This window comes from Juglans microcarpa x Juglans regia, chromosome 8D (genome assembly GCF_004785595.1).
Source record: "Juglans microcarpa x Juglans regia isolate MS1-56 chromosome 8D, Jm3101_v1.0, whole genome shotgun sequence".
NCBI classification, from domain to species: domain Eukaryota; kingdom Viridiplantae; phylum Streptophyta; class Magnoliopsida; order Fagales; family Juglandaceae; genus Juglans; species Juglans microcarpa x Juglans regia.
This window is the reverse complement of record NC_054608.1, coordinates 18,458,844-18,481,226: the sequence shown is the minus strand read 5'-3', so window position 1 is coordinate 18,481,226 and position 22,383 is coordinate 18,458,844. Positions and strand designations below refer to the sequence as shown.

The window sequence follows — 22,383 nt, the reverse complement described above, 5'->3', positions numbered from 1 at the left end:
AAATGTTTTCTAAAATCACCAAAGCCCCTGAAGTCGTAGTCTAGTGAAGTGGATTTCAAGCACAATTAGTATCCATTACTAGCAAAAAAGGTTGGAAAAAATTATCTAAGGCAATGTTATACAAGTCTCAGACAATGATGAAGAAGACGCACATAATCCGAAAGCATAGAGCCAAGTCAGATTATCTCCATTGTAACAATCCACATTATCATCAATTCAACAGGCCTCTCCTCTCAACAAGCCTCCCCATCTCAAGGCAACTTGGTCTTCTCCTTCTCAAGGTTACTCACCCTAACATCCAGTACAATTGATGGATTCTCAAGATCCATTTGATCTAGAATTCGCAAACTATGACCCTTAGATTATATGTGATTATAGAAGATTACTACTTTCTCAATTAGTCAGCATGAATGATACAAGTTGTCAAAAATATTATCTCCTCAGAAGAATAAAAACAAAGAACCTCGCCTATACTATTCACCCCTCAGATTATTGTCTACATTGTTCATGTTAGATTTTTGTCGCTGCCGAAGATTATTGTCTAGGAAAACGACAATAATACTGCTCACCTTCACGTGGTAATACTGTTCATGTATTATTAGAATTACTATTCTAATGTCTATATAAAGGAGTATGTAAAGAAGTAAAGGCATTCAGAAGCTCTCATTTGAAGCCTCCTCTTCTCTCGTCCAAACTTTTCTCTAGTCTTCCTCACTCTCCAAAATGTATCTTTTATAAACCAACATTCTTTCTTCATGTCTTCTGCTTCCAATTCTTCTAAGAATTAATCTCATTGTAAGTATTATATCTTTGATGAAGTTAATTTTGTATATCTTTTCTATCTTATTTACTTTCTCATGCATATGGTTGATTATATCGTTTGCTTTACATGCTATCATGCATATGGCTGGTTATACCGCTTATTATTATTATTATTATTATTAAGCTATTATTAGTAGCTATTTATTACTTGGGATTTACGTCTTTGAGAAGTAAGAGCATTTAGAAACTCTCATATGAAGCCTTCTCTTCTCTCGTCTAAATTTTTCTTTAGTCTTCCTCACTCTCCAAAATCTATCTTTTGTAAACCAACATTCTTTCTTTATGTCTTCTGCTTCAAACTCTTCTGAAAATTAATCTCCTTGTAAGTATTATATCTTTAATCAAGTTAATTTTGTATATTTTTTCTATTTTATTTACTTTATAATGCATATGGTCGGTTATACCGCCTATTTTACATGTTATCATGCATATGGCTGGTTATACTGTCTATTATTATTATTATTATTAAACTATTATTAGTAGTTATTTATTACTTGGGATTTACGTCTTTGGTATCAGAGTCTATGTAACACTACGTCTTTAGTGTTACATAGTAGTAATATTGTAATAGTATTATATTTAAATACACTAAACTATTATTAGTCAATTTAGTCTATATATATTATAGTATAAATATATTATTTTATAATAATTAGCACACGCTAATATATTATTGAATTTAACTAACTATATAAGATATTGTTATATAAAATTTATATGATTAATACTTTAGTTATTATACATTAGTATTATATGTTATTATAAATTTATAAATTAGTGTTTATACATTAATATTATATGTTATTATATATTATTATTACATGTTATTATGCATTTTAATATTTATACATTAGTATTACATGTTATTATAAATATATGTTAGTAATTTAGTTTTACATTGTAGTAATATTGTAATAGTATGATATTTACATACATTAAGCTATTATTAGTCAATTTAGTCTGTATATATTATAGGATAAATATATTATTTTATAATAATTAGCACATACTAGTATATTATTGAATTTAACTAACTATATAAGATTTTGTTATATAAAATTTATATGATTAATACTTTAGTTATTATACATCAGTATTATATGTTATTATAAATTTATAGATTAGTATTTATCCATTAGTATTTATCCATTAGTATTACATGTTATTATATTTATACATTAGTAATTTAGTATTACATGGTAGTAATATTGTAATAGTATGACATTTACATATACTAAACTATTATTAATCAATTTGGTCTATATATATTATACTATAAATATATTATTTTATAATAATTAGCTCATACTATTATTATTGAGTTTAACTAACTATATAAGATATAGATATATAAAATTTATATGATTAATATATAGAGAAACACATATATTTTTATAAAATATGTACAATATCGGACCCAGAGGCAGAGGGCAAAGTCAGAGTAGAAATCGAAGCGGAGTTAGTCCACCAACACCTCCGACTCCTACTTCATGGGAGACATCTCGTACTCTGTGTTAGTGATTCACGTCACCCATGCAATAGCCCAGTTAGTGCCCTTTAATGCGATGTCATTAATGTGGCGTGGCTTCCCGAGTGACGCCATGCCGGTAGATGATCGACATCTTCATTCTTTGTACCCTTCATCAGAGAATGAAGGGCTACATGTGTTTCTGTGGCGCCCCCAATCCCCCTTATATAAATACACAGGGATCAAGACGCCAGGATGGTGACAACACGGTCACACATCCCAACGAAGTGCCAGTGTGTGTACATGCAACAGTGTACAAATAAAATAACGCAGCGGATAGTCGACTAAGTACCAGAATTTATTTACAATCAAACATCAATAAAAATTTAAATAGCAGTTATACAGTCATCCATAAAATAATTTTACAATAGTTTTGAAATAAACAAACGAGTGATCCCAGATCACTCCTCAGGCGGAGCCGTCTCCTCAGGCTCGCCCTCCTCCTCCTCATCAGGATCAAAATCTGCGTTACCACAAAATGGTATCGCAGGTAAGTATAACCCAAACAGCAACGTAATATAAAATGCATTAAATGCAACTAACATGCATGCACATGAAAAATATGCATTTTCCACAAAACATCATTTTCCCCGAAAATGATAATTTTTCAACACACACCAAAGTCTCGTTTTGGTCCAAATTATCCGTAAAACATTTTCCCAGAAAATGATTTACCCAAAAATCAACTCGCACTATTTTCCCAGAAAATAGTGCATTAATTCCAAATGCACCATGCATTATTTCCATATGCACCATGGCCTCCCCTATGGACCATCCGCACGTCCTGGCTTCGCAGCGGTGCTCAGTTCCGCGCCCAGCGCGTACATGGCCAAGCACTCACACTACGCAACGAGCGATGCCCAGTTCCGCGCCCAGCGTGTACGTGGCCAGACATCCTCTAGTCCCCGCCAGCAGAAGGACCACGGAGTCGGCACGAGACCATCTCGTCCGATCCCATTGTCGCCCGGCGACAATCCAGGGGACGTTACTCAGTATATTCCGCTCCCGAGTAACCAGAGGAGCTCCACCGAGTTAATACCCCATCTCGGCTTGGGGTCGTGATACACACGCACCAAAAATATTATCACATAAAATCATAGCTTTTCAAATCACATGAACATGAATGCAATACACGAAAACCCAGTTTTCTTTTACAAACATGATCATGCATGAAATAATGAAATGCACATGTACCAACTCAATATCTAACATCCATCAATGAACAATACCAACAAATCCAACCAACCCATCAACAACCAATATCCAATTCAACCAAATCAACCAAACAACTCCAATCACAAATCCATCCGACCCCCGAACTCCTCGGACTCAGTCCGGCATGCCAAAAACACAGTGAAATGGGTTAGTACAAAAATACATTTAAATTACGAAAGTTCTTTGGAGAAATACTTACAGTGCAATATAATAATTTCCGGAGGATCACGAAGCTGCAAGTGGTGATGTCTGAGCAACACCACAGTGTAAAATACACTGTGGCCATGGGTCACAGATACCCACTTTTCAACGAGGACAAACGAAGACCCAAAAATGGTAGGGGAGGGCCTAGGGAGGTCGGTGAAGCTAGTGGTGGTGGTGGTTTGCCGTGGGTGGCGGCGCAAGGGGTGGTTTTAGGCCAAAAATGTGCAAATCGGAGATGGACTTGGTGGGGCTTCACCGGTGACGGATCGGAGCTGGGGTTGGGTCCAATGGGTTGCTAAGAGGTCGAGAATGAAGTGGTAGGAAGATGGTGGCCAATGGCGGTGCGACGGCGGCGCAACGGCGGAAAGAGTGCCGCGGTTTCGAAGGGCTACTGGTGGTTAACGGCGGCACAGATGGAGGTGAGGTTGGTGGGGTGAGGTCGCCGGCGGCTGGGGAAGCTAGCGGGCTGGGCGGTGAAGGCTACCGCCGGCTCACGGCGGCCCTGGAGTGAAGGTGGCCCGCGGCTGCGTGGGGTGCGTGTGGGCTACCGGCGGCGAGGTAGGGGCTGAGATTTGGGGAGTGAGGTCGCCGGAGGGAGGGGGAGCTGGTCGGCCGGGCGGTGTCGCGCACGGCGGCGCGACGGCGGCGGGCTGGGCGGTGAGGAAGAACGGACGGAGAGAGAGAGAGAGGGAGAGGAAGAGTCGCGCACCGGGGAGGAAGCCAGGGAGAAGAAAAAGAAAAAGAAAAAAAAGAAAAGAAGAAAAGAAAAAGAAAAGGAAAAGAAAAATAGAGGGAAAAGAAATGAGGTCCAATCCTCATAACTTGGGTCACAAAAATGATCCAACGGAAACGATTTCAAAACCTCAAGTTAAATAAAATAATTTAAACGTAATGGTAAAGTCAAATTGAAATAATTAAATCCCACAGTAATTAATTTAAATATTAAAAGCAATTTAGATGCATAACAATAAATAAATATTTGGAAAGCACATAAAAATAATTTTCACCAAATTAAAATCATAGAAATAAACTTACTAAAAATCAACCAATTTAAAATAAGAGAATAAATTTTAATTACATAAAAATAATTCCTTCAGTAAAAATACACTAAAATACGGGGTGTCACAGTTTCCCACCCTCTTGCCGATATAGATCCTTTATTGCTAGGTGTCACAATGGGTGTCAGAAGTGGCGAGTCTCATCTGTCCCTATCGATGTCTTTTCTTGTGCAACGCTCCTTTCTCAAGCTGGTGTAATTCGTGGGCTGGGCTCCTTAGGTGACTCTAGGGCCGTTTGGAGGATGAGGCTTGGGTTGGGATAGGCCCTCGACGTCTTGCACAGGCTCGACTGACGGACCAGTATGGAAATTCTCATTCCACAATTCATAAAAATCGTCACATGAATAAGGATTCATAGTCATAATTGTCATCACATAGATACAATGGTCATCACACAGAGATAACATGTTGCACCGGAGAAACGTCTACTCGGCCAACCAACTCGAGGACACCACATGTGCTATGTCCGGGGGATTTTCCTTCACGCATATCAGGTGAGGCCAACACAAAACCACTCTACCCCAATTATCACGACAAATTATTTTTCCCATATGAAACTGGTGGCAACGTTTCTCAGGAATGGTTTGAGGAATTTTTCGTTCCGTCCCATGATGATCAACACACGTTACATACTTCTCGCACAGAGACAATGATTTCTCACATAGAGATAATGCTTTTTGACACAAAGATAATACTTTCTCACACAGAAATAATGATTTCTCACATAGAGATAATGCTTTCTCACACTGTAAACACATGCAAGGTCTCGAGAATTAGCAAGTAAATTTAAGAGTAAACATAATGACGAAAATTAGATTTATTCATGATTAGAAATGGGAAAGGTTAAAAAATTACATATGCCTATTATATATAACATTTACCTCACATTCTCCAATTCTATACTAGAAACTAACCTACTTCTTAGTGTCGGGGTTGCTACGTCGCTACTAATCTCCTTCGTTGGTTCCTATGAAGAATCCAACTCCACAAGTATTTAGGTGTTTTAGATCTCAAAAGTGAGATTTTGTCTCATGTCCATAGGGTCGGACTATCAAATGTCATTCTGACATATTTATGACTCAAGGTAGGCTTGGATAAAGTCATATAGTCTCAACTGTCATACTACAAGATGACAGAGAGAGACAGTCAGGGCGTTGTCCACATGCCCGATCCTCAATCCTTCCTCAAATGAGGATCTCATACATGGCATTGGGTCATACCTCTGGATTTATATGATACAATTTGCGGAGTCATAACTGCTCCTGCAAACCCATTCCAGACGTGACCCTTCAAATGGAGTATGGGTTTTTGCATATGACACTACCACTCGTCTGAGCACTTTGTGGACGTGAACTTTACACCGAACCACGCAAATCTCTGTGTTTATCTCTTCATTTAAATTTGGGTGTCGATATGGTTCGAGCACCATATCGACACCCAAATCACCAGGGTCGGGGATGACTCTTTTCTTCTATTCTACCTGTTGTGCGAATTTATGCTTTAACACACTGTGTACGTAAAAATTAGTTATTAATCTATTAATATTATTCTTTCACAATTATCACATTGATTATTAGTCAGTTAAATTTTTAATATTTTAAATTTAACTGACTAATAAAATGATATGATCAATTAATATTAGTAAATTAAAATAAATTTAATTGATTATTAGTCAATTTTAGACTTTTTGCACGAATATATATGATCAATATAAAATAATATATATTTTTATTAATGTCGAAGTTGGGGGTCAAAGTTAGATTCGAAATTGGAGGTAATATCGAAGTCGGCCACACGGCAAATTCGACTTTGACTTTAAATGCAAAAAAAACTCCGACTCTATTTTATTGGCGGAGTATAAGTTGGAATCGAATTTTCGAGAGTTTGGATAGCCCTACCAGTTGATAACTAAGAGAGATACTAAAATTTTATATCTCATGTCACCCAATGTAATTAAGGATAGGATAGTGCTACATGCCCTCGGGGATGTACCCGAGGATCTTCAGAGAAGGCAAAAAGAAATATTTTTCTATTTTTTTTTATTTATTTTCATTCATTTTTTTGGTATATTTAAATATTTAAAAAATAAATTTATAATATCATTAAAAAATACTTCTCTAACCATTAAATAATAATAATAATAAAAAAATACTGTCGGGAGAAATGCTCGGACCCGTTACCGGGGATCCCAAGCATTTCTCTCAAGGGTAATAAGATGTAAGAATGTCTTTGGTTGGCAATTATGGAGGGAGCGGTCTCAAACGTTGTCGTTTTACACGGAGTGAGAGGGCAGAAAAACCTTGTTAAACCCTCGATTTTCTGTGATAGAGCAGGGCTCTGAGAGATGTTCCGCACGCTAGGATTTCTGAAGAGGATCAAACGACCGAATGGGACATACAATCTCAGGAAAGCAACTCCGTCTACGGATTTCCCCGAGCCGCTCAATGGATTCCTCGCTTGCCAAATCACTAGGAAATGCTTCAGGTCTTTGCCGAAGGTCCCGTTACTTGCTCCTTTCTTTACATATAAAGTTAAAATCAGAAGCTTCGATTCTTTTAATTTCCGGAGATGGGTCTCCGATAGATTTGCTAGGATGGGTTTTGGGGGGGGTGCTATGCTACCGATGCACAATTCAAAATAACCTGAAAATGCACACACATGCGTATGATCTTTGTTTGGCCTAGTAGATGCACTCCCAATCTCGTTTTCTGGCCAAAAGAAATAAAGGCCTTCTTTTGCCGGAACCCCCGCGGGGGGTGGGGTTGATAGGCTTTTGCACGAAATCGAGAGATACTAGTGCCTTTGTGGAAGTCCTTGGGAAGCCTTCGTTTTCTTTTACGGTCAAGTCCTGGGTACGGTACATTTTTAAAAGTTCTGGAGTAGTGAATTTGTTGGACTTACTGGTCTATGCTGAGACGTTAGGAATGGCTTTTTCTGTTTTCACTTTTCTTAACTAGTAAAGAAATTCGACAGTAAGGCCTCGCTTGTTTTCATAACCATTCTCATCTCATCTAATTATTACAATTTTTTCAAATTTTCACGCAAAATAAAATAAACAATTCAACTTTTTCAAATCGCAAAACAAAAATAATACTAAAAAAAATATTCTAAAATATTTTATTCAATTTTTAACTTTTATATAAATTCATCTCATCTCACTTATGAAAACAAACGATGCCTAATACTTGTGTTCGCAAAAATACATCATGCATATTCATGTGTTACTTGTGCCTCAGTTATAATTGAAAAGAAAAAGAAAAAAACCGGATAGTTTGAATGAAGGCTGACTCCTTGTTCACTTGGTTCATTTGGCAGCACTCTTAATATCAACCTTGGTGTAATTCCAATGCAGCTTCCAACTAGAAAAATCTTAATCTGATCTGTCGTAGATCAAGTGGCTACATGTCACCCCCAAGAATTGGATTCAAAGTTTTGGCTAACTTTCAACTATGCATCGGCCAGATTTATCTTATTTGATTAACTTTTTTGATAATGCTATTATTTGACTTTATAGATGGTTGGGCTTTTAATTATGCATAATAGTGAGTATTGGATTAGTGGGCTTCCTGTCCAGCCCGCTGGACAGCTTGTGGTGCCAGCTCGGTGCACAAGTTAATTTAGAATATTTGACATATTTGTCAGTTTTTGTACATATTTAAAGGATTGTTGAAAATAGGACTTGGGGAGTTTCCAAAAACTGTTGGGCAGCGGGATTTCGAAATTCCTGAATCCATTAGGCAAGACTTTATTTTTATTAGCACAAGAGCTAATTAAGGAAGAGATTGCCAAGACTTTAGGACTAATTAGGAAGGAAGTTGACTCATGAAATAACTGTCCAGCCAGCATTGAAATCTCCAGCAATCACTCCCAACCCATTATAGCAAGTATTAGAGATCTTTCCTTATACAACTCACATGGAAATTTCTAGGATTGAGGGATCTACAGTCAGCTCAGAAACTGTGCAATTACTCAATCAAAATTAGTAATAAGGGGCTGCCAGGTTTATACCAACAGCCTCTATTCCCATACTTCAGCCCTTAGGTCCAGAAACCCCAAAGCATTCTCTACCTAAGTGAAACTCTCCTAGCAGTCTCCTAAGCCTATCAGCAAACCAGAGGCAGCTCAATACACTCCTCTAAGTTTCATATCATCAAAGTGTTATACGATTCTCAAGGCTGCCGCTGCCGCTGCCGCTACCATTGTGCCGCCACTCTCTGCCACCCTAGGTAAGATGCAGCCCCACAAACACCTTCTATTCTCTCTCTAGAACATTGGTTTAATTCACTAAGACATTCTATTGGAGGCTGTTCCATGGTTAGGATCTTCCCTAGAGCTGCTATTCAAACAAAGAATGCAGCTTTGGGGGGGTGCTTTACTCCTCCATATGTTCTTCCACGGAAGATTTGGCCTAGTTTGAGCTGAAATTATATCATAAAAGGAGCGAACCGAGAATTTCCTTTTCTTAGAAGGTCTCCATTCCATCCTGTCTTTAGCTTGAACCCCAACAATGATGTTATACAGCAGGTTGAAGAACTCCTCCAGCACACTCACTTCCCAATCTTGTGCCTCCCTAGTAAGGTTGATATTTCATACCTGTGAACCATGACCAATCTCCTCACATCAGCCACCATAAATTCCTTATCTCGTGCAATTCTGAAAATATTAGGAGAAGCATCCTTAAGAGCCGAATCTCCCACCCACACATCCTCCCAAAAGCTAACTCTGCTGCCATCCCCCAAACGCAGCCAAGTGTTACTCGAATAATCCCCCACCCTTGCCTTATATACTTCCACAACCCAACCCCGTAAGCCCCCCTCCCCTCATTAGAACACCAACCCCCCCTTGCACTCCCATACTTCGCATCAATCACCCATTTCCATATGGCTTCCCTCTCGTGATTATAATGCCACAACCATTCCCCTAGTAGAGCCTTATTGAAGAACCTAACATTACGGACTCCCAACCCACCATCTCTCAAAGGAGTACACACTCTATCCAAACCAACTAGATGAAATTTAAACTCCTCACCTAGACCACCCCACAGAAAATCACGTTGGAGTTTCTCGATCATAGACGCAATGCTTGCTGGAAGGGGAAATAGAGATAAGAAATATGTGGGAAGGTTAGATAGAGTGCTCTTCAAAAGTGTGATTCGCCCCTCGATAAGTATATCCTTTTCCACCCGGCTAACCTATGTTCTAATTTCTCTAACACCTCTTCCCAAATTGTCTTGGCTTTGAAAGTTGCTCCTAATGGAAGACCAAGATACTTCAACGGCAGTGAAGAAACCGCACAACCCAATATGTTGGCCAATCCTCTAATATTTCTTACCTCACCTACCGCAACCATCTCTGTTTTAGCAAGGTTTATCTTTAATTTGTATGTCGCTTCAAAACATAGTAAAATGGCCTTCAAAGCTTGAATATTTCCTGCCTCATCCTCACAAAACAGCAATGTATCATCTGCAAACAAGAGATGAGAAATAGTGGTAGAGCCATGATTAGCAGCCCCCGCTGAAAATCCTTAAAAAAAACCCCCTCTACTGCAGCCAACACCATTCTACTAAGAGCCTACATCATCACAAGCACAAATAAGAGTGGCGATAGTGGATCACCTTGTCGTAGCCCCCATGAGCTATTAAAAAAACCCACATGATCGCCATTTACCAAAACTGAGAACCGAGCTGTTGTCATGCAATGCTTCATCCACCCCAGCCATCTTTCCCCAAAAGCACATCTACTTAATAAATAAAACAGAAAGTTCCAGTTGACGTATTTGGCGATGGCTCCTATTTGTATTTTCTGGTGTATTTGGTGAGAACGAAATGATAGACTTTTTGAGGATTGTGAACTTTCCTCGGAGGATTTTAGGAGATTTTTTTGGAAGACTTTATTTATGTGGGCCATTGCTTTAGAGTTAAATTATGTTTACATTATCATGTTTTTTCTTCATTTTATGAAACTTTGCTATGCCAAGCTAGTTTTATGATTCAATAAATGAGGTACTATTATGATGTTTAATCTCTTTACTGGGAGTAAGGTTACGAATGTACGTAACATTCTTAACATAGGGGAAGGGTTGTTACACTACATTCTATTCCATGTACTTGAGAGGGAAATGAAGTTTGGAAAGAAAGAAAAGGAAGAAAGACATCATGTCAACTGACTGCATAACAAAATTCAGGGACAGAGCCAAATAATGACTGTTCTCCGGTGGGGGGGGGGGGGGGCATGCACACACACATGGAGAGAGAGAGAGAGAGAGAGAGAGCAAGAGAGAGCTGATTGAACAAGTTTGTGGAACGGATTACATAATGTTCATGGAGATCTTTGTGGAAAGAAATGTGGGTTTTTTAATGAGAGTTAGACGTATTTCATACCCTTTTCATGTGAAATCATAAAAGTTGGGGGGTTTTGAGGTGGTCATGGGAAAGCATTGCGAAACTCCTGGCACCCACCAAGATCTTTAATACAAATAAAAAGTTGTATATATATATATATACACACATATGTCTGGAGTGGGTTTGCTATGGCTTTCCTCGCAACCTCAAGCGTAGAAAATACTTCCAACCGAAAAGATGTCCCCTCATGGCCATGGTACCCCCGGGCCCCAATTTAAATCTGTCCCTGATAAAATCAGAACTATTTCCTGATAAAGAAAAAGGGAGGGGGAGAACAAGCATCCCAACATGACTGTGGATCTGTTTTTGGAATTCATGTATAAATGTGCGTAGATATTATAGAAATCTCAATCATGCAATTTGATTTCCTTCTGATGTCAAATTTTAAAAAGCATTCACTTTGTTATGGAGCTTCTGTGCTGTAGGATCTGAATAGAAAGAAATTATATGTGCCATTTTTCAGGGTTATTGTGTGCCATCAATCAGAAATATGTCCACTGTTGCATCTTCTGGCACAGTACATAAGGAGGGAGCAAAGATGTTAGTTACTGCCGGCTCCCATGCTCAGAAAATGGTTGGGATATGGCTTTTTGGCTCTGCTGCGTGGGTGTTTAGTATGGTGGTTCTTGGTGGTGTCACAAGATTAACACGATCTGGTCTTTCCATGACTGATTGGAAATTTACTGGTAGCCTCCCTCCTCTAGTGGATGAGGACTGGTATCATGAGTTTGAGAAATATAAGCAGTCCCCTGAGTATAAGCGGTAAGTACAAGCAACGTTACATGTATAAAGTGCAATGCTACTGCATTAAACTTGTTTGGCACCATTTAGAATTTGTACATACATGCTTTCAACATAAATTTATGCCGAAAGTATTCCCTAAAGTAGATTATTAGCTGGTTACGAACAAGACCAAAATCGATATACCCTGCAATTTTATCTTTATCAGTTGCATGTGGTTTATTGGATTTGCTGTATTTATAATTGAAGTTATAGCATCATCTCAGATTATAGGGGGTCTTGTTGATTTAATGATATTTACTTAATTTTGATCTCTTGTAGTGTCAACCGAGGAATGAGTATTGAAGAGTTCAAATTCATATATTGGATGGAGTATGCACATCGTATGTGGGGAAGGGCTCTAGGCATTATGTTTGCTTTGCCTTTTTCATATTTCCTTCGTAAAGGATATATTACCTTACAACTTGGACTGAGGCTCTCTGCTCTTTTTGCCCTTGGTGCTGGCCAGGGTTTAATTGGCTGGTGGATGGTTAAAAGTGGTTTGGAGGTTAGAAAGTATGATCTTCTGTCAATTTGTTTACAATTTTTTTTTGGAATTAAGTTCCTAAGATATTCTGTCTCCACAGGAGCCAGCATCTGAATATGTCCAGCCAAGAGTGAGCCCCTACCGTCTTGCAGCTCATCTTACATCAGCATTTTCTATTTACTGTGGTCTTTTATGGACTGGTCTTTCTGTTGTTATGCCTGAACCACCTGCGGAATCAGTTAGTTGGGTTCGTGGAGCAGCAAAAGTAAAGAGAATTGCCCTTCCTGTCAGTTTACTTGTTGCCATTACTGCTGTCTCTGGAGCATTTGTTGCTGGAAACGATGCTGTATGTTTTGGTGTCGTATTTTTTTCTTGCTTCTCATCTGTCACAATGAACTTCTAGATGTTCTGCAGTGTTTACAAATTATGACCACAGGACATGTTAAATATGCCAGGGGCATGCTTATAATACTTTTCCAAAGATGGGTGATACATGGATACCACCAGACGTTTTTGACTTGAAGCCAGTAATTCGAAACTTCTTTGAGAATACATCAACTGTTCAGGTATTTACCCTCAGCTAATTTGAAACATCTGGATGATCATGTCAAAAGCTATTTGCTAACGATGTGAGGTTGCTTCACTAGAATTGGGAAATTTGAAAATTACTATAAAGAAAAGGGAATAATTGAGAATAGAAGTCCTGATATTTTCATTTGGAATTTCTATTTTTGAATGATAATATTTTATGTGGTATACACTTTTTAGTTTTTCCGTGAGTACCATCTTTAGTGGGGCATTTTAGGTTTGATCAAGGGAGTTTCTAATCTAAACAGAGGCATAAATCTTTTGAGAAAAATCATTAATCCCTTCATCCGTCGAGTAGTTTTTCCCCAAACAGTAACTGGGTCTCTAAATCATGGCCCCATTTACCGCATTGCCGATGGGCTTGATATTATTGCAGCTGTTGCACGGTTAACAATTAAACACAAATGCAAATAACTATGCATTTTAATTCGTAGAATTTCTAACTTTTGTATCATATGAACTCCTTCAAAACTTGATGAAATGTATTAATTCTTGTAATTCAAAGCTTCACATTGATATTAACATCTTCTTAATTATTAATATCTAGTACTTGAAAGAAAAGTTAAGTCCAGTATTTTATCATGTTTGCAGCTTGACCACCGAATCCTAGCTACTGCTACCTTACTTTCAATTGGTACTTTATGGTGGTCAACCAGGAAGTTGGACATACATCCTGCTGTTAAATCTTTGATTGGAAGTATCGTCGGCATGGCTTCTCTGCAGGTAATTGTTTGCCTATAACCCTTTCTTAATTTTCCTGCTCTCTATCCAGTCATGGTTTCTTCCTTCTACCAAAATGAAGGTGAAGATAGTTTCTAAATGCCATTATTTCATTTTCACATGGGTGCTGCTGCTACTCCATGTATTTTCCCCCTCAAAGTTACCACTAGTGCAAATTGCAATTTTCTTTTTTCATTTTCTTTCAAACATTTTTTAAGCATCCTTGAACATTAAGAAAATAAAAATAAAAAATAAAATAAAATACCCGAGCGGAAACTTTGATGAGGCAAAAACATGGAGCTAATTATCATTTTCCTTTTTCACATATAGGAAAATGGTAGTTTAAGGTTATAGTCTGTAACAGCCTTTTTTGGAAGAGTGGTGCTAGGGCCACCGAGGCTCTCACTTAATTTTTGTACTCAACAGTGCAATTTTTACTTCAAACATTTCTTATACCCATTTAAACATTTAAAAAAAAAATTACAAATTCTTAATCATTAAGTTAAAAAAAAAAAAACCTTGTTTCGGAATACAGAACGTGTTCTCATTCTAAAATAATCAATCGCAGGTCACCTTGGGAATATCAACGCTTTTGTCATATGTACCTGTTTCACTTGGCACTGCACATCAGGCTGGGGCCTTAACTCTTTTGACATTTATGATCCTACTCAATCACACTGTGAGGAGGCCGTCAGGGTCCCTTCTCAAATCTTTGCCTCAAGTCGCAAAGACAACCTAGATTCTTTTTGCGACCTCGGTTTGTGGATGGATGGAGCAATTCCTATTACATTTTAATTTCTCTTGTTAAACACATCTCCTGTTTTCTAGTTCGCAAGTCCATCTTAACTTTATGGGAACGCATATGGGCTCTATAAACTTTTATGCCTAGACAATAATGAGAAATTGTCATTTGTAATCGAGTGGTCAACAACGTTGCTGTCCTGATTATACGCCATTTTCTGGTGGCAGCGCCTTTTGGAACTTCAAGAGAATTTTCAGCTCTAAAACTTTTATATATATAAATAACATACTTATCAAAAAAATATATATATATATATACAAGTAACATGTTCTTCTTCCAGTTAATATGATCTATGAAATTGGAAAAAAGGAATCTCGAGTCCGAGCATGACTCAATTAAGGCTACGTTTGGATGTTGAAGTGAGTTCAGTTGAATTGAGTTGAGATGACAAAATATTTTTAGAATATTATTATTATTTTAGAATTTGAAAATGTTGAATTGTTTATTATATTTTGTGTTGGAATTTAAAACAATTGTAATAATGAGTTGAGATGAGGTGAGAGGAGTTGGGGATCCAAACTAAGCACTCCTACCCTCAAATTCGGTACCCTACTCACACTTACACCTAACTCCATGATAACCTAGTTTACTACTGTTCACCCAGACCCTGGGTCGAGTACCTGGGCACGGAATTGGGTTCACACTTGGTTAGGGTTGTGGCCTAGGTTAATACTTAATCTGGGTTATGACCTGGGTCGGTACCCGGGTGAATTCGGATACCGGGTTGTACTCGGATTCTTTAAATTTTTTTCAAGTCCATATTTCCTTAAATTTGAAAAGCATAATTTTTTATTTTTATTTATTTTTATAAAGCCTATATCTTATTAAAAAAATTTCAAGAAGTCATGTTGAAAAGCACAACACTAATGCATTGAACATTGTTCACAATAATAAAATATGTTAAAATGGAAAACTAAATCTTATGTTAAAAGTAACTGAAGGTAGAAATAACTAATTACCTTTTTTAATTAAATGCACGTGAAAAAAAAAATCCAATATTCATCATGTAAAATGCATGTAGCACAATGCAATCCAATACATATTATATTATTTGGTATTTATACATTACATTATAAAACACAAAATTATTAGATTTGAATTACTATAAAATTAGCAGCATGGTCTTCCATCAATAATTTAATTTCAACTAAATAGCAATTTCAAGTGATTGTTTTATATATATACATATATATATATATATACATATATATATATATATACATATATATATATATATATATAGGAAAACAGACTTCATTACATCCAAACCATTACAAACTGTTTGCATCAAGCCAAATAGCTTGTGACACTGAATTTGGGACATTGTCCCACCACATTTCAACATTCTCTACATGCCAAGCATGTCTAGCCAATCTATGAGTTGCCTCATTACCCATTCGATGGACATGCTGCACTTGACAATCATTTTGTCGGTGGTAATGGCCAAACAAGTTAAGAAGAGCATGATAAGAGGAATTGTCAATTATTTGGTAGTAATGACTAGCACGACAGGAGAACCTAGAGGAGTCCAGGAAATTCCAATAATAGAAGATTTCTCTAAAGTTTTTGCCGGCGATTTGCCTGGTTACCCCCAGATTGAGAAACAGAGTTCGTAATCGAGCTAGAGTCAGCAATGCCCCTAGTGCACAAGGCACCTTACCAAATGGCTTTGACATAATTGAAGTAATTAAAGGTTCAGATTGAGGAACTCCTGGAGAAGGGCTTTATTCACCTTAGTTCATCTCCTTGGGAAGCATCGGTCCTAGTCATGAAGAATGATGGAACGTTAAGGATGTGGATTGATTATCGAGAATTGAACAAAGTGACTATCAAGAACAAATATCCCTTGTCGAGGATTGATGATTTATTGGACCAATTATAAGGAGCTTTGGTATTTTCTAAGATAGATTTGTGATCCGGTATCACCAACTCAAAATCAAGTAATAGGATGTGCCTAAGACTACCCTTTGAACTTGTTATAGACATTTTGAGTTCTTAGTTATGATGCCTTTCTGATTGACGAATGCTCCAGCAACATTTATGGATTTGATGAATTGGATCTTTAGGTAGTAGATAGTTTTGTGGTGGTATTCATAGATGATATACTGATATATTCCCGAAGTGATGAAGAACATAGGAAACATTTGAGGTTAGTATTGGAGACCTTGCAAGAACATCAACTTTATGCCAAACTTAGCAAGTGTGAGTTTTGGCTTCGAGAGGTGAAGTTTTTGGGACATGTCATTTTTGTTAAAGGAGTGGCTATAGACCCTGCCAAGATAGAAGTTGTAATGGAATGGTAGAGGCCGACCAATGCCCATGAAATACGAAGTTTCCTTAGTCTAGTAGGATACTACTAGAGGTTTGTGAAAGGATTTTCTAAACTCATTGGTCCTTTAACGACAATGATGAAGAAGAATGCCAAGTATTTTTGGAGTGAGAGTGTGAGAAGAGTTTCTAGGAGCTGAAGAAGAAGCTAACCACAACATCGGCATTGGCTTTACCTGAACTTCATAAGCCTTATGCGGTTTATAGTGATGCTTCTAAGATGGAATTAGGATGTGTGCTAATGTAGGAAGGACGAGTTGTCGGTTATGCTTCACAACAACTCAAGGATCACGAGCAAAACTATCCTACTCACGACTTAGAGTTAGCTACAATGGTCTTCACATTAAAAATTTGGAGACATTATTTGTATGGGTGAAAATGCAAAGTGTTCAAGATCATAAGGGTCTCAAGTATTTGTTTAATCAGAAGAATTTGAATATGAGGCTGAGGAGATGGGTTGTGACTATTAGCCACTACCAGTGTGAAATAAAGTATCATCCCAGAAAGGCCAATGTGGTAGCAGATGCCCTTAACCGCAAGGCTCAGACCGATTTGCCATATCTATTAGCAGGAATGAGGAATTTGTTGATCAGGAACTCTTCAAGAGATGCCCTGTTAGCAGTAGTGCAAGAGATCATACCATTAATTGAGGAAGAGATCTTAGAAGGGCAACGCAAGGATGAGAAATTGGAAAAGCTTCGACAAAAGATTTCTAGATGTAAAGGACCACATCATTTTACTATCAGAGGAAACATAATGCTATATTATAAAGAAAGGAAGGTAATTCCTGCAATCCTGAAATTGAAGGAAAGGATTTTGAGGGAAGCTCATTGTGCCCCTTATACAGCTCATCCTAGTAGCACTAAGATGTATCGGGATTTGAAAGATAAATTTTGGTGGAAAGGAATTAAGAACGTAGCAGAATTCGTGGCAAAATGCTCTGTTTGCCAATTGGTGAAGGCTGAACATCAAAGGCCAGTTGGAGAATTGTAGCCATTGCCAATCCCAGAGTGGAAATAGGAAGATGTGTCCATGGACTTTGTGATAGGTCTACCAAGGACATCATCGGAAAAGAACTCGACTTGGGTTGCGGTCGACAGGCTGACAAAGAGTACACGTTTTCTGCTCATAGCTAATACATACTTTATGGATAAGCTTTCTTGAATATATGTTAAAGAGATAGTTCGATTGCATAGAGTACCTAAGTCCATAGTGTCAGATAGAGATACGTGTTTCACTTCTCGTTTATGGCAGAGTTTACAAAGGATGCTAGATACAAGATGAGATTTAGTAGCACATATCATCCTCAGACAGAAAAATAAACTGAACATACGATCAAAACATTGGAAGATATACTGCGAGCATGTGTGCTGGAATTGAGTGGTGATTGAGAAAGTCATTGAGAAAGTTACTTGCCATTGGTAGAATTTTCCTACAACAACAGTTTCTAATCCACGATACAAATGGCACCTTACGAGGCACTGTATGGAAGAAAGTGTAGATCCCCATTGTATTGGGACAAACTCGGAGAAAAGAAGATTTTTTGGCCCGAATACTTGCAAGAAGTTCGTAAGCAAGTAGCATTAATTCAAGATAGAATGAAAGCGACCCAGAATCAACAGAAAAGTTATGTCGATAACCGACGAAGGAGTCTAGAGTTTGCAATTGGAGATTGGGTGTACATTAAGATTTCACCCATGAAAGGAGTTACCGCATGAGGAGCGACAACTCCCGCACGATCTGTTGGTGTGGAAGGACATTGAAGGAATACGTTTACTCGGACTCAACCACGAAGCAAAGATAAGTCGCGCAGCAGAAGCTCGTGCGAATAGGTATACACCATTTGAGACATCAGATACCTCTACGGACCGCATTCATTTCCTTGAGGAGGGTCAACCCATTGAAGACACTAAACTCGAGATAGAGCATAAGTTAAATGAGAGTGAGTGAATATGTACTACGATTATGATTTGGACGCGATATTTTATTTATCACAAGATTCACTAACAGAGGAAGAAAATGGAGTACCACCCTTATCATCATCATCTGAAGAATCCACGGCTGCGAGTAATAGAGGTAATAACCTCGATAATACTAGTTGGAAGTTATTCTCAATTGATGTTTACGATGCTGATTTCGAAGACAAAGTCTTTTCTTAAGGGGCGATGTGATAACCCAAATTTAGCCAAGTCTTCGCTCGTCTTATGTCATCACTATGGGCCATGCCTAAAGCTTAAAGTCATTGGGTTTTTTAATTATTAAATTATAGTCCCAGCATTTTAGCATCCAAAGCCCATAGGAGAAGCCCACAAGGCCCATCAGATTCGGCCAAGCCTTTGAGATTAGGGTTGGGAACCTAGTGAGACGTAGGGCACACACCCTATCCATTTACTCCTTGACACTTGTCACAGATGCAAAAACACTATGAATCTGGACACAATATGGGGAAAGGGGGTGAGAGACCTTAGGATTTTGTAACCCTAAGAGCCCCACATGCCACCTTAGGATTTTGGTGAGTTTCAAGGCTTGCAATGATTTGAAGAAGAAGAAGGGACACATGGGAAGGCAACAAATCAAAGGCACAAGTCTCCAAGAGACATTTGGCATTTCGGCCATGGGGACTAGCTCGCCCATCATAGGATTTCAACCTGCTTTTGTCACTTGTCACTCTTTAGGGTTTCAAGAAGGCCTTGGATAGTGGAAGGGTTACCTAGGGAAGGGGCAACACAAGAAAGTGATGGATCCTTATGGGAAAAAGAAGGCATACGCCACTTGTCCAATGGACTCTTGGTCTTCCCAAAGCAAAGCAATGATACACGAGGAAGTGGGAGAGTTTCGGCCATGGGGAGAAGAACCCATCACATGGCATATATGCATAGGTCTTCTAGCATCCAATGGGGAATTAGGTGGGAGTTGAATAGGTCCATAAAAAGGGAGGAGGCCATACGCCCAAATGCTTTCCCTTTGCCATTTTCGGATTTTGCACTTGCCTCTCTCTCTCTCTCCATTCTCTCCTACACACCACTTACAAAACTTGCCTTTTCAAGTTCCACAACCATTTTTTCTTACACTTTCTCTACAAGCAAACACCATTTTTCCTTTCTCTCAAAGCACAAGCAAGGAGTCACATCTTCAAGGGATGAGAGCCACACGGTAAAGTCCAAACTCTCACCATCCATTATACACACACGCCCAACTCAAGGGTGATGGGATCTCAAGGGACTTTAGATCAAGAGGAACAGTCACACACACTCACAAGGGCTTGTTTTAACCTTTAGAAATCTCTTGGAAAAACTAGGGTTTTTCCCAAGATGGGGAGGCCGAAAGTTAGAGGATCTAAAATCTTTATCCCATCTTCAAAGAGTCTTGACCATACCACATGCACATCACTTACACATCCAAGACCAAACCAAGGTCAAAGACACACAATCATTTTTCTTTTTCAAAAGCCTCGAGGCCGAATGCTTAAAGTACCTCCATGAACATACAAAGAACCCTAACAACTCTACACACACATCGGATTAGGGCTTTGTTCCTTGTCTCTAATGAGTTACACGAACCTTATTTCAGTTTGCTTGTTTGTAATATCTTGCTACGGATTTTTATAAGTAGACCCTCAACTTACCTCAGATAATATTTGTATATGTTTTGTAAACTTTTCATCTTTTGTTGTTATTGTGTATGCTCGTTATTTCATGATTAAATGTGTGTGATGTTTCGATGTTTCAATGTGTATGATGTTTCGGATTTATATGATGACCATGCCATGATCAAATGTGAATAATGTTTCGATTTTATATGATGACTTTGTCATGATCTATGGTCTATGATGTTTCGGATTTCCTCTTTTGTTAAGATGATGATTTGCAACATGCTTTTGTAAGTCTTGAAAGTTTTGGCCATGTCCTTATGAATATGATTGGATTGATCATTGTTACTACATTCTTGATATGTATCAAATGTTTGCCTATGTAACAAGTTATGCATACGAATTTTCTGATGTTTTCAAGCCATAAACCGAAATGTACTGTATTTGATTTCATGCATACATGGCTCACGGCATTTCACATGCCCACATGTTTTATTAAAAAGAAATGTTTAAATTCTCATGTCACATGCATTGGGGTTGAACAATGTTTCCAAAGGAAAGTTTGTACATGTTTTATAACGATCCCAAATGTTAGGAAGATGAATGTTATAGTGGAACTCTTTTGTCCACTCTGGAGTGTGTAAAATAGGATCGATAAAGAACTGTTGGCGAACCCCAAATGGATCCTTATGGAAAGGATACCGGAGCGAGGTAGCACCTAAATCTAGTGGGTGCCAAGAACATGGAAAGTAATACGATAAAGGCGAAATATGTGATCTGTCGCATAAAGTTAAAAGGTCATGGCGTTGTCACCACGGTTATATGAGTCATTGGATGATGGGATAACTAGAGGGGAACACACAGTTCATAAGGGAGCCGTGAGGTGTCCATCTATATGTTATAAGAAATGAACAAGGCAATGAGCTCAGTGATATATTACATGTTTAATGATCAATATGAAAAGATGATAAAGATGTTTATTGAAAAAGTCTCCATTCCATGTTTTGAAAAATGTCGAATTGCATAAATCAAGTTCTATGTCAAATACATGTTCATGCATTCATTTCATGGTTTGCCATTATATGCCCATGTTATCTATTATATGTTGTGTGTTTACTTGTTGAGATTTTTTGAAATCTCACTGTGATAGTTTCCACTACCATTCCCAACTCGGAATGGTAGAAATTGTAATAGGACACGAAGAAACCCTACATGGGGAAACGCAAGAGGCCGACACTCCTGACAATCAAGGAGACACCGAAGAGCACTGAGAGCTCGTCAGCGCCATTCTTGATAGATAGACTAGAAGCCACCGACCAGTTTATTACAGAGGTCCACTAGCTCTTTGAAGAGCTAAGAAGGTTGCTTAACCAAAGGCAAGGCAAAATGAAAGAAAAAAAAGAAGTGGAGGGCCTTGTAGTTTTTGAAATGGACCATGGAACTTGTAGTGAGAACTGATACCGAAGGAAATATAAGGTTTATTTTGGAAGGTCCATTGTTTTGGGAGTCATTTAAAACAATTATCTGTTTTTGAGAATTATGTGAACAAGAATGACAACTTTTGGGTATGATTAGTTTTATTGTACCATGATCTAATGCAATTGCTTTAAGCACTGCTTAGTTACACGAGTTTTAAATTTTTTCGCTGCGATTTATTGCATACTACGAGTGCAAATAGGTGCATTGCATCCTAACTTTCATGAACGGGGATATGTAGCTTTGAGTTCAGTCTCCATCAAATCTCAAGCGAGGGCTAAGGGCATCACAATCTTGACCATGGTAGGCGAGCTATAAAAGTTGCCTGCTGTGAAGGTGAAAACGAGGAGTTGAAGAGGCTGGGAAACTCTGATGAGATGAGCTAC

General features: G+C 38.2%; 1 protein-coding gene across 1 annotated transcript; it reads left to right on the top strand.

Moving 5' to 3' along the window:
- The first annotated feature begins 6,988 nt into the window (after positions 1 to 6,988).
- Positions 6,989 to 14,855, top strand: LOC121241864 (cytochrome c oxidase assembly protein COX15). Its single transcript, XM_041139717.1, has 8 exons — positions 6,989 to 7,324; positions 11,691 to 11,989; positions 12,290 to 12,515; positions 12,595 to 12,840; positions 12,950 to 13,060; positions 13,674 to 13,805; positions 14,371 to 14,625; positions 14,671 to 14,855. Exons 1-7 carry the CDS (start codon positions 7,172 to 7,174, stop codon positions 14,539 to 14,541), a joined length of 1,338 nt encoding a protein of 445 aa, XP_040995651.1. The 5' UTR covers positions 6,989 to 7,171; the 3' UTR covers positions 14,542 to 14,625; positions 14,671 to 14,855.
- Positions 14,856 to 22,383: the final 7,528 nt, after the last annotated feature.